General features: G+C 41.7%; 2 protein-coding genes across 32 annotated transcripts in view; both read left to right on the top strand.

Moving 5' to 3' along the window:
* The first annotated feature begins 1,870 nt into the window (after positions 1-1,870).
* On the top strand, positions 1,871-20,182 carry tapt1a (transmembrane anterior posterior transformation 1a). 4 transcript variants are annotated; one of them, XM_069531029.1, is made up of 16 exons: positions 1,889-2,110; positions 3,876-4,006; positions 5,475-5,593; positions 6,561-6,593; positions 6,712-6,758; positions 9,485-9,647; positions 9,726-9,861; positions 10,422-10,519; positions 10,731-10,800; positions 11,615-11,695; positions 12,337-12,446; positions 12,534-12,593; positions 12,716-12,784; positions 12,909-12,985; positions 14,273-14,445; positions 17,237-20,182. In XM_069531029.1, the coding sequence occupies exons 2-16, from the start codon at positions 3,976-3,978 to the stop codon at positions 17,569-17,571; spliced, it is 1,602 nt and encodes a 533-aa protein (XP_069387130.1). In that variant the 5' UTR covers positions 1,889-2,110; positions 3,876-3,975; the 3' UTR covers positions 17,572-20,182. The 4 variants fall into 4 exon arrangements, with proteins under 4 accessions (XP_069387129.1, XP_019959363.2, XP_019959362.2 ...); XM_069531028.1 differs by lacking the exon at positions 6,712-6,758 and having other exon boundaries at positions 1,871-2,110; XM_020103804.2 differs by lacking the exons at positions 6,561-6,593; positions 6,712-6,758 and having other exon boundaries at positions 1,871-2,110.
* The window catches only part of prom1a (prominin 1a), a 62,587-nt gene continuing 58,396 nt past the window's right edge, over positions 20,004-24,194 (top strand). For 24 of the 28 annotated variants that reach the window (XR_011243977.1, XR_011243973.1, XR_011243972.1 and 21 more), the window contains exons 1-4: positions 20,246-20,384; positions 21,209-21,337; positions 21,844-21,985; positions 22,725-23,492. Coding sequence is in view for 18 of the 28 variants with exons in the window: in XM_069531026.1 (XP_069387127.1) it covers positions 23,261-23,492 (232 nt within the window). In the remaining 10 variants the exon portion in view is untranslated. Of the gene's footprint in view, positions 20,137-20,245; positions 20,385-21,208; positions 21,338-21,843; positions 22,062-22,724; positions 23,493-24,194 lie in introns of those variants that run through there. The other 4 variants (XM_069531018.1, XM_069531009.1, XM_069531010.1 and 1 more) reach the window with 3 other exon arrangements.

Here is a 24,194-nt window from a genome sequence, read left to right as displayed (position 1 = left end):
ATGGCAACTGGATGTCTACAGCACGACTGAAGGCTCCAGAAAAACCAAGAAGTGGACTCGTGGAAAGTGATTGAGATGTTTTTTTTTCTCCGATGTCAGGGAGATGTCACGTTGGTTGGTTCTCTGGAACGGTACAGTTTCATCCCCCGCTTCAGTTTAAAAGAATGGCCTCGATCTGGAGAAACCGTACGTGTGGACTAACGTTGTATTTTTCTCTTGTCACTGTTGATATCAGGTGAAAGAAAACTTATCACGATTTATCTTAACGAGAGAAAATGATTTCAGAAAATCAAAAGCAGATTCTGACGTCAGTTGCTCAGAACAGTGACGCAAGAATCTTCTTTCCCAGAGCTGCGATTCGCTGCGGACATTAAGTTTTCATACCTGAAGACATTTATTGCACAAGATGCAGAAAGAAGAGATTTACAACCAAAGAAGCCTCAAAAGACCAGAATGCATTGCAGCCATTAATCAGACTGTGTTTTCAAATGATCATGCATGAGTATTCAAAAACTAATTAACTGTCTGCGTCCATTTATATGCACTCACATTCATTTTTGATTGAATTGTGCTTCTTCCTCTTAACACCTCGGAACTTACAAAAAAGCATTCTGGGAAATATCACAACACGAAGGAGTATCTCTATGTGGATTTAACCTTTAATGTGTTGCACATATAGATCTCAGAACACTGCTGCTGTTCATTAAGCAGGTAAATGTCAGTGTTGGTTTAGCAATGCTAGGAATGTAAATGTTAGGATTTTGAAAATGAAATGTTGATGTGATAAAACTCTTTCCTCTGTGTTTCTCACGTCGGCGCCTGTTTCAAGCAGAGAGTCAGATGAGTGATGATCGAAAGTTGGAACATGAACATTAGTATGGACTCAGTCCTCCTCTGCAAAGTTCTGCACATACTCCTCATCTTCATCAGGAGAGGCCTCGGTGCTGTTGTTGGGTAGAATTTAGGTCCAGGAAGGTTTGATGGAACTCTGGCGTCCCCAAGTGGAAGACATGGTACTGCAACAACATTCAAACTGTCATGTGTTGTTCATGTTGCAGAGAAGATTCAAATAAGACATCAAAACTGTAAATATCAAATCATTTCTTATAAGAGCTGAATTTATTTTACTGCAAAGCAAACAACTATTATTATTAGGCATAAGATTTGGCTGTTTAAATATTAATTGAGAAATTAATACTATAATATATATATTATAATATTATTAAACCTGAATATTTTTAATTAATTGTATGGTATCATGGCAATAAGGCAGCTCATTTCTCTCCGTCAAAGGACAACGAAGAAGTTTCCTAATTTCGAGTTTGTTTTTTAAGCATTTAGCCAGATTTTGTGTAACCAACACCTTTAAAAACTATATTTAAAAAAGATTTGTATAATATTATATCATATGTTTTATGATAAAACATTTTGATCTTTATTTATTGTTTAATTAATCCCACATCACAGTCGAGTATTTATTTGTTTGAAATACTCATTTGGTGATTATTATTTATAATTTTAAAATTAATCAATCTTCATGTATCTTGAATAATCTCTTCTCAATTTGAATAATCGAGTGAAAGTTCATGTATTTATTTTATTTAAAAAAACACTTAATATTTATAGATAACCACTGAATCTATTTGATTTGATTAAAACTGATGAATATTTATTTTATTATGTTTAAGAAACTGTCAAATGTATTTATTCATTAAACCAAATGATTTTTATTATTTGATAAAACTTCACTTTTTCATCTATTAATCATTTTTTAATTATGATTAAAATCCAACCTGGTGACGCTGTTTACGTTCTTTACGCTGTTTACGTTCTTTACGCTGTTTACGTTCTTTACGCTGTTTACCTGTGACCGACGCCGCGATGACGCGGCACAGCGCGACGCGGCGGCCGGAAGTAAAGATGGCGGACGTGTCGGGCAGCGAACTGTCGGAGGAGAAAGAAGCAGAAATGGAGCCGAGCCGGAGGCAGAAGAGGCCGTGGGAGGACGCTCGCAGGTCGGGTAAAGCTGGCCTGACTGCCGGGCTGCCGGAGACTCTGGGGGTTTACGACATCAGCGCTGTCAGGAGGGAACAACGCGAATCATCGGCAGGTAACCGACGTAACTCTCCGCGGCTGCAGCTGCTGATAAACAGTGATTCGGCTTCACGGTCACTCTGCTGCGACTTCAGGGTTTGAACCGTGAGAACGAGGATCCTGCTCAACAAGTCTGCAGACACTCGATGTGAACAGCTGCTGGTGTTTAGAGTCACACATGTTAAACTCAGGCCCGGTGGAGAAACACTTTAACTCCAGCTCTGCATCTCATTCCTCACCGGAGCTCCTGTACCTCTGTGTTGTGTTTTTAATCTTCTGTGACACCGGTGACGTTATGATCGTTTCAAACTTGTTAGTGAGTGAATTCATTCTTTTCTGACAAGTTTTTGTTTCGTGCACGTGACGATCGGAGACTTCAGCTTCGTCCCAGGAAGTGAAACGTGTTTTATTTTCTAATTCAAGGACAGAGAATAAAGTTTGTTTTCTCTATAATCCAACAAGTCATCTTTTAGGATCCGTGCCAGATTGCACGTGTTTGTGTGTGACACACAGATGTTAAGGAAGACATCTGTCTCCACTGTATTTAGACACGCTTTATTAACTGTACAGGAAAAACACAATCAGTCCAAAGACACAGGGACAGTCACACACAGTCTCTTACGCCTTTTTTGTGTCCTGCAAACTCCCGTGATTCTCATCTGACTGTGCACTTTGTGATTTTATCTAATCAAGAACAAGGACACATCTCATGTCAGGCTCACTCTTCTGAAGTACACGTCCGGCAGTTGGAAGTACAAATAGTATAAAGTAGTGTAAATAACATTTGCACAAGAGGGAACATGTATGAATTTATTGAAAATACCTACAATAAAATGTCTCTGTGTGCTTAATTTACGTGAAACTGTGGATATTAATAATTATCTTGATGATTGTGACTTTAATGTCTGTAAAGTTTAAAGAGTGAAGGTCGTGGTTTTAAACTCTTCTTCATGAGCCGTCAAAAACTGTATCAACGGCAACAAGGCGTAAACAATTTATCGCAGGATATTGAACTTTCGTTTTCGTGAAGAAAAAGGAAATGAGGGAATTTGCTTTGACCCCATTAAACCTCAGTGTATTCCAGCTCTCTCCGTGACTTTAACAGCAGAACTGTTGGCAGTTGAGCCAACATGTCACTGTCGGGTCAAGAGGTGTTTAATAAACAGTGAGCTCGTCCTTGTCTTCGGTTTATGAAGCATGACGGGTTCTCACAGGATGAAGTCAAGTGGAAAGGATTAAAAGACCGTGTGGGGGCATTTGTTGGAAACTCACACTGAGACGATTCAACAAAACCTTGAAAAAAAAGTTTCCCACCGTTGACTGGTTCTGTTCATGACGGACACGAGGAGATGTCTTCAAGTAATTAATTATTCAACAACTTTTAATAATTGAACCTGTTGTTCTGTTTTAATCCTCAATAATTCAATGATCCTTAATTTAATAATGTTACAGGTCAACAGATGGTTCTGTATTCTTTGTGAGGTTTTCAGCCATAGCAGCACAACAGAACATTTCAAGTCCATTATAAAGTTTTAAAAAAAAAACTTCACTTAACTTTTCCTCCTTACAAATAATTTAGTTTGACATGAGAACAAACTTATGTTACAAAGATCTTGATTAATCACAGTGAGCTAAAAAACCTAGCCCAGAGAAGTTTCCCCCTCTTTCACTCTGCAGTGCGTTTCTCCAGCGGTTGGCGCCCTCATTGTGTTGATAGCTGTGGCTGTAATTGTTGCAGACAATGGCCTCGTGCTCACACTGTTGCTCTTGTGTTGTTCCAGATCCGTCGTTGTCACGTTTCATCTGCACAGAGCTCACCAGAGGATACTTCCTGGAACACAATGAGGCAAAGTACACGGAGCGCAGAGAGAGAGTTTACACATGCATGCGTATTCCCAAGGAACTCGAGAAGGTAGGGTGCAATACAGACCCCGACCCCAGCTGACCCCTTCTCCCTCCGGTTCTCTTCATCCGTCTAATGTCAGTCAGCTCAGACAAGATGTTTACAGACCACAACAATCAGCACATAACTGTTTTAGAATGAGCGACTTCAGTCAACATATGATATCTATATTATTTTCATATTTCTTTTGCTAATTGTTGATTTAATAAGAACCATATAGATTAGTGAATATTGTTCAATATATTCTTTTGCACGAAGAAACAAAAATGTGCCAATAATAACAATATTATACCAAAACAAAAAATATCACTGGTGTCAGGAAATATTATGAGGTCACCAGTTTATTTTTGTTGTTCTTCTCATCAGTCAGCAGGGGGCACTGTTGACTCATAAGACTTGTATATTTTATATGTCAGTGGGATCTCTTTGAATAACTTATACTCAACTACCACTTTATTAAATGCATCTTAAATCATAACCGGTCTTAATACATTTAACAAAAGTAAATTACTTTTTCAAGTGTGTGACGAGGGATTATTTTCATTATGGATAAATCTCCTTTCTTTCTTCTAAGAAAATAATGAAAAATTTCCATTTCAGTTCCCTGATGTTTTGAAAAACCTTGTTTTATTTGACCAACAATCAAAAATCACATGTAGTTTACTATCAGGTACAAAACAGATAATTCTCACTTTTGAGAAACTGTGAACAAATTAGAAAAATGACTAAAATGATTATTTGAATATCAAAATAGTTGTTGATTAACAAACTGAGTGCACAAATCTATACGTTTTCAATTCTGAAGAGCGACTCCAGTTATATATGACATATTGAAGATATCGTGATCACCCTTCATGTTTCCACTTAGTATAAATGTCTTATTTTGAAGAGTTGAGTTTCTCTCTGCAGAAACGTGCGTTAACAGGTGAAGCCTTTACGAACACAGCTCCCACTGGTTTGAGTTTTCTTTTGGGGCAGCAGAGGAATGTGTGTAAACATCACGGCCCTCACTGATTTCACTGAGTTAAGCGAGCTTACCGTCTTCATGAGTACCTGACAAGGCCCCAAGAAAAGTCAAACAGAATCCACCAATGAGAACCAAACCCTCCCTCCTGCTCCCACCAATACTCTCCCCTCATGTTTTCTCAGTGAGCAGCAATAAGACATTGGATACATTAAATGCATTGCGTGTGAAATATTGGAATAAAGATGTCGAGGCAATGACTGTCAGAATTCTGGAGACAGTGAAGGTATGTCTGTGACCTTACTGGGTTTGGTTCATATTGTGTTACGTGGTGGTCAGTAGGTTTTAGCTCTATTACAGTTCTTGTCCTTGTTGGATACATAAATACATAAATACTTGTTTGTCTTTCATGACGAGCGATCGTTGAGTAACTTGGAGGTTTCTCTTACTGCAAATCTCTTCACACTGACAGACTTTGTTTGACTCGGAGTTGTTGCTGTGTGACTTTTCCAGCTGATGACCTTTGGCTTCTTCCTGTGTGTCGACGCCTTCCTGTACGTCTTCACGCTGCTGCCCATCAGGGTGCTGCTGGCCCTGCTTCGCCTCCTCACCTTGCCGTGCTGTGGCTTCAGGTCAGAGCCTCTTCACGTTCTTCTCACACTCTTGCCTGTAACATAAAAATACTGTCTCAACATAAATCTACTTATAAGATATAACAACCGTTTAAAATGCTTTCAGATGCAAATGCATTTGTGTTTGTGCAAGTTGGAAAGGTTGTGGTCGAGGTGGTACAGAGTTCAGTGGCTCAATCTTGATCTGTAAAGGGGCAAGGAACAGAAGTGTTGGAATATTGATTTGGTTTAACAATTTCTCTGTAGCTTTTATAACTCTGTTATGTTCAGTGCACACTAGCAGCAGAACTCAGCAGTAGAAGAAATGCACCTACATTACTGTTATCTCGCTTGTTTGACTTCTGCAGAACTTCTTTTTCTTCTCGTACTCAGGTACTTTTTAATGATATTGAGAAACTTGTATTGAGCTGAAGCCTGCATGAAAAGGTCATTCACAGTTTAAAGAAAACACCCATTAGTAAAGCTTGCTGTTCCACTTAGGCTTTGAATGTCAGTATCCAGTCATTTTATACCAGATTTAAATTGTTTGTATATTTTCTGTGCACCACAAAAGTATATTGCTTCTCCATGTAGGGAAGAAAAAGCCCCGAGACAGTGTGTGTGTGTGTGTGTGTGTGTGTGTGTGTGTGTGTGTGTGTGTGTGTGTGTGTGTGTGTGTGTGTGTGTGTGTGTGTGTGTGTGTGTGTGTGTGTGTGTGTGTGTGTGTGTGTGTGTGTCTTGTTCAGGCCCTGTAGGTTTCTCACATCACCCCCATCACTCATTACTGTCAATTCAGGTGCTTTGGTAAAAGTTTGTTTAACTGCAATTTTTACTTTAAATGCACATTAACAAATATGTCAATGAATAAAAGAAAAACCCAACATGATACTGAACTTGAATATTGATGGACACTGCCTCACCCCCCTGCCCGCCTCACCCTCTCTGACTCTTTGTCTGATTGTGCCCTTGCCTTCCTCCCCCCCTGCAGGGCACGTACATGCCCCTACTGCAGAAGAAGCAGGTACGCTCCCACCAGCCTCTCGTGGCTTCATGATTATCAGAATATTCACTGTCATGAACCTGGTTTCACGTGTATTCACCAGCCTCTCTCCATCTCCATTGTGTCTGTTAATGTACAGCTTGGCATCGCACATCATGTCCCATTCTCCCAAGGCAAAGCCGCCATGTTGGTTCCTCACAAGACCTGTTTTTGTTTGGGGTTTTTTTTTTTTTTTTTTGGAGCTCGGCCAGGGAGGTTCTGCTGAGAGTGCATGCTCGTTCTCATCACTGTGTTGCTTGTACGGCTGCACTCGTTCAAACTGGCTCAAAGTTTGCCTGCTGAATCAGATCTTCCACCTCTGGTCATCGAGCAGCTTCTCTGGATCAGTTTGGAGTTTGCTTTTTTCAAGAGCATCCCTCTGCAGCAGTTTTTAAGAGAAAACTTAAATCCCCAGCTGCTCGACAGAAGCAAATTGGCTTTTTTCTGCTCAGCAGTCAGCTTCTCGAACACGGTCTTGTATCAGAAATGAAGCTTTCTCTTCTTTCTCTGGTCCTGAGTTTTAATCCCACTTTTCAGGCTAATACAGTATAAAAGGCACATAGTTACAGATACTGGAAATGCAGCACATAGCTGACTGCTCTCAGGCATAATGTGTGTTATGCAGATAACGTGAGTAGAATAGAGATAGTGACGACTGCTTTGTGCAGGACGCAGTGGCCGCTGGCTGCAGCAGCTTTGCATCCACAGATTCTGTGTTCGGAATCAGATGCTACGTGAGGAGGTTACTCTCTTCTCACACCTTTAACATCTGAATACCACTGAAGCTGAATTCAAATTAGTTTTACTGTTTTATATCATTATAAAATTAATAACTTTGTATTTTCGGCCAAACGAAACAAGAAATTTAAGATTGTCATTTTCATCTGAACTTGTCATGAACCCACAGCCTCTGCTTGTAAGAACAACACTTAATAAATAAGACGACGTGGAGAAAGATTAAATTAAGATGTAGATCATGTGAAGGACCACCACTTCTTTACACGATTGTCTGACCACTAGATGGAGCTGTAGCCTCAGGAAAAAACACATACAAATCATGAACACCACTGGAGCATCTTCCTGAAATTGCTTTTTCAGTCTATTCTTATATTGAATCTGTATCTTTTGTTTTGTCAGAAGTATCATAGATATGAGAGAATCCAATAAAGGCCATGACACTAGTCCTTAATGAATTGAAGTCTTTACTCGGAGTGAGTAATTGTACATTCACGGCGACATATCTTTGGTGCAATCATTGTCTATTATTCTTTAGACAAAGCCGCAGATGTTCACCTCCTCCTGTTCTCGCAGCTCCGTGCTCGACTGATTCTGAAGACGCTCAGATTGTTTCAGCTAATTTACACATTATTCTTAACTCGGCCCATTTTTCCTCACTCTGCTCGAAGTCGCCCCCTAAAATAGTTCACGTATCTACTCCTACCACTCCCTCCACCCCTCGCATGTGGAGCATGGCTTCTTTTCTACCTGTCTCATGTTAAGGCTGAGGAGGAGCTCCATTGTTAATCAACAGCAGCTAAACTTAATAAAGGTAATGATGGCTTTTAGATCAGCTCACTGTTTTCCTGCCACGTCTTGTGCACCACTTAGCTGTGATGTAGCAGAAAAGTGTAGTAGAGTAGTACTTCTGTTATTGGTGGCAGTTGAAGTATTTGTTGTGTGGTAAAATAAAACCTTTGTAATTCGGTTTTATCGTGATGTAACAATCAGATCAGCAGGTAAGAATCAGAGGGAACCTTTCCTTTATTAAACATCGTAATATTTCCACAGCCCGTGTGGTGAGTAGTTGAAACATATTTCTACTGCCGTGCTTCGTGGTGTTTGCAGTCACACAGTACCAGTCACACAGCTGACATGGAAAATATGCAGGATGTGTTGGAATTAAGCTCTCTGGCTCTTCCCGGTTATCCCTGTCATAAATTTTAAATAACCGGTCCTATGGATTTGTCAGCCCTGCGCTTAACATGCTCCCAAGCTGCTGCTGCTGCCATTAATTACAAAAGCTGCACATGTTGGAAGCTCGTTACATCCCGTTACATCCTGCGTGTTTCCTCCCAAGTAGTCGACTGTCCAACACCATTTTAAACATTTACAAAAAGGCTTTTCATTTTGCTTAAAATATATATACTCCTCCATGAAAACATGAAGATAGCCCCTCACACAGATAGGAAATGTTGTTGTGCAGTCTGTTGGGTTGATAAGAACGACGAAGATTTCAGCTTATCCGAGCGGAAGCTTTGACCAACAACAGAAACGTATTAAAAAGAGATACATCTCAGGAATGAGATAACTTCGAGAATAAAAAAGACTCTAGCTTTAATATTTCATATCTTGTTTTGTTTGTGTTATCTCTACCTGTTGCCTTTCTCTACATGCCGGTCGTCTCGTTTTGAACAGAGGTGAATTATTCACCTCTGTATGTGTTGCACTCCTGTTTCCTCATGTGGGATAATTTACAGAGATCATTCAGAGGCTTTATAATGAGCAGGCGTACTGGTCTGGTAGTGCATCATTAAATTAGAGGTCCTCTCTCCGTCTTCATTGGCTTCATCGGCATCACTGTTTCCCAGAGGTGTTCGGATTAAGTCTGGGAAAATGTGTGTGTATGTGTTCATGCAATCATTCCGCACTGTTGCTGTGTAAAAATGTGTGTGCTTCTGAGCACATACACACATTATACCAGACAGTGAAATGACAGGCTTCATTGTGCGCATGTTACATGTGGACATACTGCACTGTGAACGTTGGCATGTGAGTTTAAATACGCAGCAATGTACTTAAGTCTCTACATGTTTACATGTTTTTACCACAATGTTGACGGTTGTGTGTGTGTGCGTGTGTGTGTGTGTGGTCAGCGGGTCACGGCTGCTGCAGCCAGCGCAGGTGTGTGACGTGCTGAAGGGCCTGATCATGGTGCTGTGCTTCTCCATGATGCACTACGTCGACTACTCCATGATGTACCACCTGATCAGAGGACAGTCTGTCATCAAACTCTACATCATCTACAACATGTTGGAGGTGCTTCACAATTCATACATTTTATTCTCCGCAGTGTGAAAGAAACCTATTTATATATTGTTCCGTATCTGTTGTCAGGTGGCAGATCGACTCTTCTCCTCTTTCGGTCAAGACATCCTGGATGCTCTCTACTGGACGGCCACAGAACCCAAAGAACGGAAAAGAGACAGTATAGGAGTCATCCCTCACTTCCTCATGGCCGTCTTTTACGTCTGTATCCTTCTGGCTAAAATAAACAGTTTATAGCAAGATATAATAGTTGAACTTTTAACAGGCGATGTCCAGGTACAGCCTCATGTGATGTTATATTTCTGTGTGAGCTCTCTGTGACCACCGGAGAAGATAAATCACGGCTTTTAGAGAAAGTGCAACTTAACTTAGTCGACAAACAGCACAATCAGCTTTGCTTTGATTTTCTTTGGGCTAGACACAAACACTGGAACTACAGGGAAAGAAATGGATTATTTTTTGCTCGGGTCTGGAAGTAGGATGATGATGATCTGCAGAGCCTCAGTCAGGTTCAGTGAACTGTATATCTATCATCTTGTAAAACGTGTGTCTCTTAGTCCCACATTTAGGACGATTAAAGAATTTGAGATTACGTTTTCAAGCTGTACTTTATAAAGATTTAGCCGAGTGACCTTGTGTGAATGAGCCGGGCACAGGGTAGTGTTTTCAGGGGGGGGAACTGATAGCTTGCATCCCTCGTTAAAGGTTTTAATGGTGTTAAATTGCTTTTTAAATGAGTTTCTTTCCTGAGTGGCTGCCTCTCAGTCCTCCACTCCATCCTCATCATGGTCCAAGCCTCCACCCTCAACGTCGCCTTCAACTCCCACAACAAGTCCCTGCTCACCATCATGATGTCCAACAACGTCAGTGCACAATCTACACAACTGTACACGATTACCAACAAATGACGTGCTTTTGTTCTCATAAACTAAGTTTTACTTTAGTTGTTTGTGAGCAGAACATTTCACGTTGCCTCATTGGTGATGAAATGCAGCTGCAACATTATTCTCCATTTGGTGAATTCTTCTATCTAAAATTATTCTTCTGTGTCTCTGCTCTCTCTCTCGTGCACAGTTTGTGGAGATCAAAGGAAGCGTGTTCAAGAAATTTGAAAAGAACAACTTATTCCAAATGTCCAACAGTGGTAAGACACACAGTGTTATTCTTAAGAAGTAATTGGACGTTTGTCATGTTTCCGTGTGTTGTGATGTTCTCAGCCTCCAGAGAATTAGATATTCACAGACTTGAGAGTGTCACTGCAGGAGACTCCAGGATAAATCATCTGAAAAACGTGTCCTACAAACAAGTGCATTTGTTCGGTACATTCTGATCCTCTCCTTCTTAAGATCCGTCCGCCGCTGTGCTTATATATGAAACTATTTAAGGCTTAATTCCTCATCCCTACATAGGAAGCTTTCCTGAATCCATTTTGCTTTGAAAGATGAGTGCAGACGTTGCTGGAGAATGAAATGTATTGTGTGTTTCCTCTTATATCCCCACAGGCAGCATCGTTTTATCTCAGTCACACTAATTGTATTCTAATGACAGTAGAAGACAATGCACTTAATCATCTGCCGGTTTCTCAGTTTTCTCTGATTTCTGTTTGTGGAGCTGAGATAAGTCATAACTAGCTTGGTATTATTAATGCAGATAATGGTGCGCTAAACTTATACAGCCGAGCCTTTTCTATTTCTATATACACATTTAAAACGTTCTATCACACCTGTTTGAAATCTTGCACAGCTTTGGAAATTAGGTTTATTTATGTAGCTCATTTAATACACAAGGCTTAATGAAAGAGCTTCACTCATTGATAATAATAATTAAAACAAAGTATTTCAAGTCATCTGAAGATAAAGAAAGAGAAGACCTGCAGTTGGTTCTCATAACATTTTCTCTACCAGATTGTTTGAGAGTTGAAAGACGGTAATTTCACATTGGATTATTTCATCTTGCAGATATCAAAGAGCGGTTCACCAGCTACGTGCTCCTGCTCATCGTCTGTCTCAGGAATATGGAGCAGTTCTCATGGAACCCAGGTAATTAGGTGTTTTCCATCAAAAGAGTTGCATATATTTTTTTAAAATATTAAAGTAAGTTACCCCAAGTGTATTCACCATAGTTTTAAAATCCCGGCACAAGGGTTTGTGCTCGACATGAGGAACATTTCAGACGAGTTTGCTAAGCGGCTGCTTTCCTGAAGTTTCCGACGTCCCTCTGCAGCACCACGGGGACTTTAAACTCCTACACACCTCAGTGAATGAGACACAGTGGAGTGAGGGACGAGAGCTGGGCGTTTGAGTTTGACAGCTCTCTGAAAACAATCAGCTCCTCCTGACAGGCTCAAAGCCAGAAACACAGTAGATGACAGACGTGGCCTGTCAGCTGGAATCATAACACTGACGTACGAGCGCTGGCTGAGCTGCAGCTCCGTGTTGCTAAAGAGGGATTCGTGTCACAAGTCCCCAGTAGTTTACTCATGTTCTATTCTGCACTTGTGGTACCTACGTTGTTTGGGTTGTGCAGCAGAAAGTGCAGCTTTTATAACAGTCGTCAACAACAGTGATCAGGGACCTTGTGTGTTGTTGGCAGATGATATTATCAAGGGACGGTTTGCTGAGTATTCGTATCATCTCAAAATTAATTTCAAAATATCATCTTGTTTGCGTTCTTCCGTCAGAGCACCTGTGGGTGTTGTTCCCTGATGTCTTCATGGTCGTCACCTCTGAAGTCGCCGTTGACGTTATTAAACACGCTTTCATCACAAAGTTCAACGACATCACTGCAGATGTAAGGACCCCGTCTCATTCCAACACACGTAGCACTCTTATAAAACTGTATATGATCCTTTGCTTTCTTTCTTTCCCCCCCCTGCAGGTGTACAGTGAATACAGAGCCAGCCTGGCCTTCGATCTCGTCAGCAGTCGACAGAAGAACGTAAGCGGCCGTCTCTTCTTCATATTATCATCCTTGTATTTGCATAAAGAGCGCTGAGCCTACGCAGCTAATCAATGAAGTTTTGTTGAGAGCTGTAATCTGTGTTGTGTGTCACTGTGTAGGCTTGTACTGACTACAGTGACTCAGTGGCTCGGAGGATGGGATTCATCCCTCTGCCCTTGGCTGTTCTGGTAAGACAGGCTGCAGTCTGTTGCTGTCCAGGAATTGATACCAGGAGAATTAGTCATTAGCACATAAATATGAGCCAGAAAAACTATAGATTGAAACTAATTCTGCTTTGTAATGTTTTAACAGCTTATCCGAGTGGTGATGACTTCAGTAAAGGTGCAGGGAGCTCTGTCCTACACTTGTGTTTTCCTCTTTTATCTTGGGTAAGTCTTGAGTTTTGTTTCATCGATGATGCAGGATTTTATTCTTCATTACTCTGCCCCAGCACCTAGAATACAGTGAACCTTTAAGCCTGATATCACTGTTGTTGTAATCGTTCATGACATTTTCATTTTGCATTTGCTGCATATATTTTAATAAAGGCTTCACAAAAGAAGAAGCTCAAGAGAAGATTAAAACGCTAAATCTGATTTGACTAAGTTGTTCATGCAGATTAATATGATGATAAGATATGTAGTTATTCACTCCCTTTCCTTATTTAACTACAGATTTGAACCATTGAAATTCAGGTCAAAATCTAATTTCCATTTTTCTGAATCTGAACATTGTATTTATTGAGACATGTATAAGTGAACATTTCAATTTATAGTTTGTCAAATATGCACAGACACTCTTTCCATAACCCAGACCCATGACCATTATACACAGACGTGCTTGCAGTCTCTTGGATTCACACTAACACATGCACAGTCTGTCATAAACCCACATTCAGATTCAGACACACGCTGTTACATAAGCATTAACGCTGTGGCCTCACGTTCTCCCCTGCTGAGCCGCTGACCGCCTCGCTCACTCTCATTCGCCAGATCCCATTGGGTTCGTTCCATTGAAGAGTTTCCCTCGGGGTGAAGAATACAATGTTGTCATCTCTCGAGCCATCTCTGGCTCTTCCCCACCCCCCGAGTTAAAAATAGCTGTGGCTTGGCCAGAACGTTGTGCCGTGGCAAAGATTCAGTTGTTCTAAACATCCCATCGCAGCGAGCGCTGGTCCACAGACCCAAATGTGTCTTTCTCTCGCATAACGGTGTCAAAGTCTGGCCCTCATAGCAAAGCCCAGACACACAGAAGGATTGTGCACAGCCTGGTGACGGTGGTGGGGAATGAACAGTGGCGACTGTATCCAGATGGTTGAGGAGATTTTTTTTTTTGTGGCCCAGTTCAAGTGTGACAACTTTGTTTCATCTCAGCTCTGAATTACATTTCTCATTAATGGAAAAAAAACAGGATGGGAATTGTTATTATTATTTAGGTTTTATCAGTATTTTTACAATATTAGGCGTCTTTTCGTAAAAACTTGACTTTGTCACAAGAATATCATCAGAGAATTGAAAGTTTGTATGTATTCAGATTATTGTTTTTGCAAATTAAAGCTGTGATTCTAGCTCAGAGCTGTTTTTTCCCCCAAAGAAAATATATTCAACTCTAACAATGGTTGTTGCAGAAAGAGAAAGAGATGGAACCGTCTTCACCTCTGCCTTCTCCCTTTGTAGGATGGTTACTCTGAAAGTGTTGAACAGCATCGTGCTCCTGGGGAAATCGTGTGTTTACGTCAAGAGAGCCAACATGGAGGACAAACTGTTTGAGAAGCCGTCCACCACCACTGCATCTTCCTCTGCTAAGACCCCGAGTAAAGCTGAGCCCGCCAGATGTCGAACACCTTCAGGTAAAACACAGACTCCTGTAAGGCTGGTTTTTAAAAAGCATTCGCATTTTGCTCTCAGAAGGTCAAGTGCTTTTTTTTTTCTTTCTTTTACATATTGTTATCTTGAGGCAGACGGAAAGCAATTGCACTTATGACCAACAAAATCTTGGACTCCACCCAGTGGTGCATTATTTCCCTGTTGCACTGAGAATTATCACCCGAATCATCAGCTTGTAGAATACAAGCACAGCAGGCAGTTGATTTCAGAGAACAAACTCCGAACACTGTTTGTTTATCATCAAATGACAAAAAGACTCACTAGTATAAGGATATAATGAAAACATACGTTTCCCGATACATCCTGCAGCCCTGTATGACATCATATTTAAAATCTGTTCATCAATTTAATGGGAGCAAAATATCACCATGTCAGGCTTTTTAAGGTAAGAGACGCACACAGGTTGACCCAGTTAATGGGGGGGAAAGTTTCCAATCACTTTACATAATTATTCAAATATCTCAGCTACATAACATTCTGTTCCTCTCACTGATTACGCTGTGTGGAGCATTCAGGGATCCCACGATCGAGCAAAACCAGACTAACTCCTGGAATTGTACAACCCTCGTGTATTGTGATGGATTTTGGTTGTATATACATAATATGTGTATATATTGCAGTTTTATCTAAATTGTTTTAGCTGTTGTGCAACCAGAATATACTCCATCCAACATATTCATTTTGAATTGCAAACGATTTGTAATCACAGACCATCGGTGTGAAAAATGCACAAGACCTTAAAGAGCTTCCTTCTTCTTTTCAGTAGTAAATGAGACGTCCTGGGATTTGATCCTGTTTATTAATAATGTTGCTCTCTGCCTCCTGCTTGAATAGCAGATGAATTATATAACATTGAATAGTATATATAGTTAAAGCTCCATGAGGTAATTCAGACGGATAATAATCATTGTAAAAGGACAAAAGTAAACAGGATTTGTTCTCTTATGTGATGGAGCCTTTAGTATTTATCTGATATCAACTTTAATTTGTTTTTCCTTGTTTTTCATTGTTATATGAAAGAGCTGGACTGGCACACAACACAATAAGAGAAATAAAGGTCTGCTTTTTAATTTATAATCTAAAGGATGGAAAATCTTAAATGATCAGCTGATGGTGAAAACATTTGTAAGTTGCAATTAGAAATTGCAGTTGGAAATTCACTTGGTAGTTTTTGCATCATCACGCTGACAAACAAACAAACAAACAAACAGGGGTAAGAGCCTACGTCCTTCGAGTTAATAATAAAGAATAATAACTAATAATAATAACATGTGGAGTCGGAGAAAAATCCATGTTCTCTTCTTCTGCCTCCAACGCTCTCAGTGGCCGGGATTTGAACCAGTGACCTCAGATACCGTGCTCACTTTTCTTACATTAAACTACTTTGGTCGGCGGTTCCTGCTTCACCTGCTGCTCCAGTGGATTCATTGCACAAATGTGTTCATCTGCACGTCTTTGTCTTTACAATGATCTGGACTCACGTAACACAGTAGATCTGCCATCTGTCTGTACAGTTCTCGTCCGGAGGGCAGACACGGACAATGAGCAGTTAGGAATCAGACATTTCAGCCGTTCGGTGGATCACGTTTTTCAAAGCTCACGGAACGTCCGATTTCTTTTGACCACTTGGAGAATGGCAGAACAATATTTGATTTAATGATTATTCCTAGTCAGTAACTTTTTGTCGGTTGTTTGGTTCTGTGCACGTAACAATCTGAAAACTGCTGCCTGCTGCAGGAGGATTTAAAAGAGCTCCGAAACTAAATCACAACAGTAAAGTTGCCGAGCATTAAAGCAGAAGAACGAGCTGAGCGATGTTATAACGCTCTGTAGAGCAGCCACAGCTGGGTGATAATTCTTTATTTGTTTGCTGCATTTCACATTATGTTGTTGACATAAAAATCACTGGCAATACAACGTGGAAATCAATTTCACTTGTTGGCTCTTTTCCATCTTCGGTATAGAATCCAAGATGTTTCCAGGAATTACTGCTCAGTCGTGATGTCGTCTCATTCAGCGCCACATGTCTACTTCCTGTCATGTCCCTCACGTCCCACAAGTCATGGCAGAAAGCATCTGACCCATGAATCTCAAAAGACAAAACAACACTGAATAATTAAGGCAGAATCGATAACTGAATCTCTCCGCATCCGCTCGTACTCTTTGTCCTGTAATGTCTCGTAAACGTCCATTATCGTATTTAACATTTACCTTGTATTTCTCAAACACACGTATATAGTATATATACTTTCTATATGCTCGGTGTGTTGCACTGTGAAGTGTTGTTTCAGCTCTGTCTACAGTGAGAACTAGAAGTTTGTTGGAGCCAGATCGCCCGCGGCTGGGCGCTCGTCTCTGTGGACAGGCTTGTTAATATCCGGCTTTGCTCGATTCTCTCTGAAATGATGAATTATTCTGTTTGGTTGATTTTGCAAATGTGAGACGCTGTGTGTGCTCACAGCTACAAGGCTCTGCAGTGTTTTCTTTTAACATAATGCAGTGGATTGTGAAAGGAAACCAACTGTGCTGCAGCAGCATGCTCAGAGTCAGACTGTCGTGTTGGATGTGAGCAGTGAGGCGGGTGGAGGTTGTGTGAGTCGTGGACCTGGCACGTTGAATCACTTCCTGTCACTCAACCCAGAACAACGCATTAGTTACCGACTGAACGTTTCTGCTGGAAGACACCACCCTCTTCTATGCTCCTCCTTATGTCATGTTAGATGATGATGATGATGCTGTTTCTACTCTTTACAGGTGAATCTAAGGTGGATGAGATCCCTGCCACGCCCTGTAGTCCACCATCCTCCTCTTCCTCCTCCTCCTCAACCTCCTCCTCTTCCTCTGTGACCACTCAGCCAGCTCCCAGGACTGACTTGTTTCCTCCCCCGCCCACTGATGCCTCTCCCGCTGCACCGGCAGTCCGTCCTCCATCTCCATCTCCACCACCTGAACCAGAACAGCCCGCGGCCTCGCTCTCCAAAGAAGAGGAGGAGGAAGCACAAGCGGCCGCTGAGCTGAAGCACAGGACTCCCAAAAAAGATCTGCTGGAGATCGACCGGTTCACAATCTGCGGTAACCGCATCGACTGAGCAGCAGCAGCAGCAGCAGCAGCTGCGAATGTAGTGATCAACCACTCAGGAAAGACAGACAGCGGAGGCCTCTCAGCCCGGCTCTCCTGGACAACTGCAGCGAAAAGCTGAGTATTTATAAAAGTCAGTGGCGACACAGTCAGTTATTGTGAACGGGGTCGCGGCCTGAGACCATCCTGCTGTTGTTCAAGCCTGAAGTTGAGAAGTTTGATGGAGAAAACTTCAGCAGGATTCTAACGGCAGGAGGGAGACGGAGGGAGGAACTGGTGTGTGTGTGTGTGTGTGTGTGCGTCTGTGTGTGTGCGTCTGTGCGTGTGTGTGTGTGTGTGCGTCTGTGTGTGTGTAGGTGTTAGGATGGCTCAGTGTTGATGTGTGAGCGTATGTGTGAGCACACAAGCACTTCCAGTGTGAGCAGCACTGGGACCAGGAGGAGAGAAGTTTCTCACTTTGCTCAGCAGCCTGAAAAAAAACCCAGAATAACTTCCAAACATAACATCGGCGCCATTTACAGCCTCATCAAGTGTTTCCTTATTTTAAATGTTGGTTGTTCATCTAATATCAACTCAATCATTAAGACAAACATCTTTTTCTTTTTACAAGCCACACCTTCTCATCAGATTATTCACAACAATGATCTAGAGGTGGTAGAGAAGCTTTCCCTCCAGGTTGAGGGTCAGGTTCCCCGAAGTGGTTTTAAGATAAATTGGTCTTGAGGTGATTAATGAGACAAGTTTAATTAGATTCCTCTACAGTTCACTATTGTCCTCTGATTCACTGGATGATTTTACCTTCAGGCAACTGAAAAAGAGAAAGAACTACCTTTTTAGAATCGGTCACAAGCGTTTCACAAACATCTGTTGATTGGGGGGGGGGGTGTCGCTCACAGACATTGGTTTGTTCAAAACTAACTAGTAAACACTGCAATTAACAGTCGCACACTGTTGATATTAGAGTCGATGCATCACTGCTTGCTTCATCAACGGCTCCGCTCAAAGGAAAGTTGAAGTTACACCTCGGTGGGGTTAGTTTGCATGGTTTTTAAAGTGCAGCTTTAAGTGGAGCTTTCACAGTCAACACGTTCGGTCATCAGCAGCCGACACACGGCTCCTTCGACAACTGAGAAACCTTTTATTCAAAGAACCAGTCAGCCCACAACATTATCCGAAGCTGCAGGTTTTAGTGTTGAAAGGTTCTGACACTAAGTCTGTTGCAGACAGAAAAAAAAAGGAGCTTTTGCAGTAAAGTTCTGAACAATTACTGAAGATAATTTAGATTTTCTTTCTTGCTGAGGTTACGTTTTTCATTTCTTTGCCCCTCGGGACAAATTTTTCCACATCTCACATCCCTCAAGATCCAACGAGTGTGATTTTCATAGATAAAAATTGTATTTAATTCTTCATTACTCTTGGTCTGGAGAATGTTTGCACTGATTGACCACTTTGTCTTAAATACGACAGGTCACATTTCTCATCCGACTCGCAAGTGATGTTCTAATGTTTACATCCTCAGAAAAAAAAAAAAAAAAAAAAAAGAAAGCAATATTTCCACAACAGAATGCCTTGTTTGAATGCATGCTTCATTTTGTGTTGACCGATCTTGTGAATTTTTTTGATTTAAACTGATTTAAACTTTTCTTGAATTGCAATGAAGAAATCTATAATAGCAATATATGTATTTATATATTTATATATATATATATATATATATATCGTATTTGCTTTCATTTGTTACCCATGTTTGCAATTAAGCGTGATAAAAATATTATCTATTGTTATATCAAAGTGTTATCATCTATAATCTAAGTCGGGCCATACATTTCCTGCAGCCAGACCCAATGTTTCAGCTGCAGAATCTCATCTGAATACTTTGAAATAAATCAATCAATCAATGAGGGTACGTCATGGAGCACGTCCTGGTTCCTGCCGTCTGCACCAGGTTGTACTTTGCAGCTTTGTGCATCAAGCTTTTTCTTTTATCTGAATTATTATTAAGACAAATTCATTTGAGTGGTTACGAGATCAGAGCATTTGTGCTGAAAGTGATTTCAACAGTCAGAAAATAAAAGCTGGTAGGATTATTCAATGTCCTCTTCGTGGTACACTCAGTTCATTTTGGATTGAACGGTACTTATCTACCTGGTTGATGAATCAAACGTGAAAGTTTTTATTTTGATATTTCGCTTTAAGAAGAATGAAGATGTATGTGATATAAAATATAGATGTATATGAAGTTTACACTTAATCAGCGTTGATTTCATTCTGTTTTGAAGAGAGATTGTAATATAAGATAAACTTCTATTTTTGGAGCTGCCAGTTGTTTAATTTTTTCTTTTTTCATTTTTGTGCATGAAATCTGATGCAGAACTTCATGTGGTTTTGTCAAAAGTCTCGTCTCCGCTGTCCTGAGCTCGGCCTCGTTGTGATCGGTCTGAACCCGACGGATCCACAGCTGGACCCAGCGGAGCTCAGGACGAGAACGGAGACGAGGCTGAAGTGTTCTTATGGAAGCTGCGATGGTCCAGTGCACTGCCTGCTCTGTCTCATCAGGCTGGTTCTTTATTTAATTGTACGAAAAGTCTGTTTTTTGAGTTAATAAAAAGTTGTTTTTTTAAGTGAGTTGTTTGAATCCAAATAATGCAGAAGAATTATTATGAAATATTCTATTTTTTATCATCTATGTGAACATTTCTTGTGTTTCTGTGCTGTTGGAGCCTCTTTATTTATTTGGACACAGGTTTATTTGGAGTCCGTCCAGATTTCAAGTCACGAGGATTTGTGATGCTGCGCCTCAAGTTTCCATCTGCCTCAGCGTCTGTAAGTGAATTTTACTTCCTCTCACAGAGTTTCTGGGGTGAGCAGCTCGTGACTTGTCTGGATGTTTTTATTCACAAGTCTGGAAAAGTAGAAGGAAACCTGCGAAAGACGTGTTCAACTTACAAAACTGCAGAAGTGAAAAACTGCAGAATGTTTTGTTCAGGTGCAGAAATAAATGCCCGTTTTCAGACGTTTTAAAAATCACTGTCTTCTCTTTGGACGTCTGGTCAGACAGTCAGTTCTTTTTCCACTGCACAAAAACAACTGACATTTCCTGCAGCTACAAAATGCAGATGTGAAACACTCAGTCCCAGTTTAATAGCTTCACTTTGCAAAATCGAATTCAGTCTGATACAAACCGTGCTGCAGTGAATATTATAATGTTTGGTGTTGAATGTTTAATCTGCTTATTCAACCTCATGGTCATTTGGAAGATTGAACTTTGTATTCTGCCGTTTAAATGTTTCATTATACCGAAATGTTTTTTAGCATTACTCACTGCTGATGGTGTGGGAGGACAAAACAACCGAGCACTTGTTAAACAGTAAAACTGATGAAATGAACATTTATAGTATCTGCATCAATTCAACATGTGAAATATGTTTTTTTTTTTACATATTAGGTTGTAGTGTAGTGTTCCACATGTGATAAACATATAAAATGTGCACGTTATATATCGATATACCTTTTAATGGTGGTTGAAACAGTTCGTTAGCAGCTGTATCTCATGTTTTGTGTCGTTCGGCCAATAGCTCTGGACAAAGCTAGTAAGTGCACCTTGAGTTTGTGTTTTTTTAAATTACCTGAATCTGTATTTTCTGCAGTTAGAAACATGTGAAATGCAGGATTACAGCTCCTCGGTGCCTGTAAGCCGACATGCTCAGCCCCCGGATGTCTCCACCTGTCCTGAAGCAGAGCTGCAGCTCCGGTGTCTGATGAGGAGCTGAGGTCAGGTAGAGTAAATCTCCTGCAGACATTCTTAGAGAGTTAATCTCCTTAAAGTGCGGAGGACTGAGACGAGCCTCAGATGTGTCACAGTGACCGGGAAGTCCTCTCTAGACAGGACGACAGTAGTAGTAGTACTTGGAGAGACTTCATACGTCACAGGTTTAATATCATACGATGGTTCTCCTCATACGAGTCTAAACTTCTACATGTTTTAGAGTCTTTTTATTGAATAACTTGTTTGTGTGATTTTATCCTGGAACCTCGTGGCTACACTTCGATTTTGCATTTGTATTTTTAATCAGATTTCCTTGAAGCTCAACTTAATCTCTGAAATCAATTTTCTTTTGGCTCAACCAACCGAGTAAATCCTCAACAGTGACATTATTTCCTCCTCCAGTGCATGAAATGCATCTTCTCAGCTGAAGGTCCCATCTGCCCCTGTGCAGGTCTAATGAGTGTGTTCAGAGAGGAAAGGTGCTCGAAACCACTAATCAAAGTTTTCCCCAAACAGGAGGGCCCCTTGTCTCCAAGAGCCCGGGGCCTCATCTGCACCAGCGGAGAGGACAAGAGTGTTATTGTTCCGAGAGACAGAAGAAAAACTCCACCTGATGGTGGCTCCACCAATCAGGCTGCACCTCTGGGCTGCACCTCAGGTATCCCGTGTCTGCCCTCTGGGTGGAGGAGAGGTCAAAGGTCAGGGAGACAGAGAGCACCTGTTAGAAAGCAGAGGTGGGAAGTTTGTTTTAGGGGAAATGGTTCTGAAATGTTTGACTCACCACAGAATATTTTAGGTTAAACTATCAAACAGTATTGAATTGTTGAATAAAGTTTAACTACATCAGAGGTGGGGTGTAATAAAGTACTTTTATTTTGTATTTGTACTCAAGTAGATTTATTTTCCAGGTACTTTTACTCCTCTGCAAATATGCTATTGTATTAAACATAATATGCAGTATACACATTAGCAGCAAGTATAAGTTTACTTGTAGTACTCAATGTATATTTAAAAGCAAGTATTTGTAACTCAAGTATTCTAATGTGATACTTTCACAGTAGTGCATTTTGTGTATTTTTATTTATTTGTACGTTTACTTAAGTTAAATGTTTGGGTACCTCGTCCACCACTGTCAAGTTTAATCCATAGACAAGTACTGGGTTTGTATTTGGATGTTTGCGTAGATTTTCTATCACACTTTTCTACACACCAGTAAAATAAGACGAATACTTGTAGATCATTTTTAAAGCAGTTGGGACTCTGGACCATTTGAATACTTGTTTTATTATTAGGTTCCTTTAAATTGAAGCCTAATGAAGTACAGCAGATGAGTACATGTACTTATTTCTCTCAGTCTCAACATGTTTCAGGTGATAAATGTTTGCGTTCATCCACAGAAACACAGAAATAGTAGCTGGTCTTGTCCTCCGGTCCCTGTCCTCTGGTCCCTGTCCTCCGGTCCCTGTCCTCCTCTCCCAGCAGGAGGAGCGCTTCCCTCTGGACCGGTCCTCCCTGTGCAGACGCCCCACTGGCGGCGGCGCGCACCCCCGCCCTCTCCCGTGACGCACGGATGCCGGAGCGGCAGAGACAGGCGCGCTCATCTCGGTGGGACTAGAGACCGGAGACCGGAGGAGAGAACATCGCCCGGTTCGCGTCCATCGGTGGAGCCTCAGAGCAGCGGGGGGAACGATGCGCAGACCGAGCCTCTCCGCGGGCAGCGCCACTTGAGAAGCTGCGGTCCTTCATCCAACGGGACACTTTTTTACTCTCGCCCCTTCCCCTCTTCTCTTCCCCTCTTCTCTTCCCCTCCTCTCTTCCCCTCCTCTTGATAAGAAACCAGGCGAGAAGCTTCCAGCGCACGTTCAGCTGCATCTAACCCGGTTTGAAGACACAGCACTCGGGTTGGGTTTTTTTTTTTTGTCGTTTGGACACGATGTGGAGGACCGGGATCCTCCTGCTGCCGGGGCTGCTGCTCCTGGTGTCCGGTGAACTCCAGCTGGAGACGGAGCCGAGGAGACTCCCACCCCCGGGAAAGTTGGATTTCGGTTATGTGCCTGCGGGACTCTACGAGACTCTGGCCCATTACGAACCGGGGCCGATAGGGATCCTGTTCCACATGGTGCACACGTTCCTGTACGCGGTGCAACCCAACGCTTTCCCGCAAGGTAAGAATCCTCCATCCGGATACACGGAGTCCCTGAAGGGTGTGTGGGGGGGTGATGGGCTGTATATCATGGAGGGGATGCAACTGGGAACAGACACTTGTGATTGTGTTGTAAGAGACACTGTGAGGAGAGTGGGTCCGGTTGTGTGACGATAACGCATCATCCACATCATCCACATCCACTGTGTTCCGTTTGAATCCGGACGATTCCACTCGGATTATATAAGATCCCAGAAGACTCTGCACACACACGAGTCTAATTTGCTTTTTCATGAATGATTCTCGAACAGTGTCCTCTCTTGGATTTGTGGCCCATCCGTGCGTCACGTCGCTCCACGCAGCGCGCGGTTTGATTTGTGCGCAGAGCTGACACGAGTGTGTTGTTTCTGCCCGGGGCGCACTTTGTGTCAGGTTAATTACTCTTAATGAAGCTCTTGCTGACTGCACCGTGTTCTCGATGACACACGCACGCGCGCGCACACACACACAGCTGTTGTTGTTGGTTTTTTTGGTCTGAATGAGAGAGTGAAAGGTTTGTTGGAGACGCACAGAGCGCGTCAGGACGCACGGTTCCACATTTAATACAATTAGACCTGACTGCTTAAACCAAACACACAAGAGGTGTGAGCGTTTAATCAGGTCGTGGATGCTCAAAACATGCGTCTCCCTTCTATACGTCACAGTCCCAGTGTCCATATACTCC

This window comes from Paralichthys olivaceus, chromosome 9, assembly GCF_024713975.1.
Source record: "Paralichthys olivaceus isolate ysfri-2021 chromosome 9, ASM2471397v2, whole genome shotgun sequence".
Lineage (NCBI taxonomy): Eukaryota > Metazoa > Chordata > Actinopteri > Pleuronectiformes > Paralichthyidae > Paralichthys > Paralichthys olivaceus.
The sequence above is the reverse complement of the archived record's forward strand: the minus strand, read 5'-3'. Positions and strand labels throughout refer to the sequence as shown.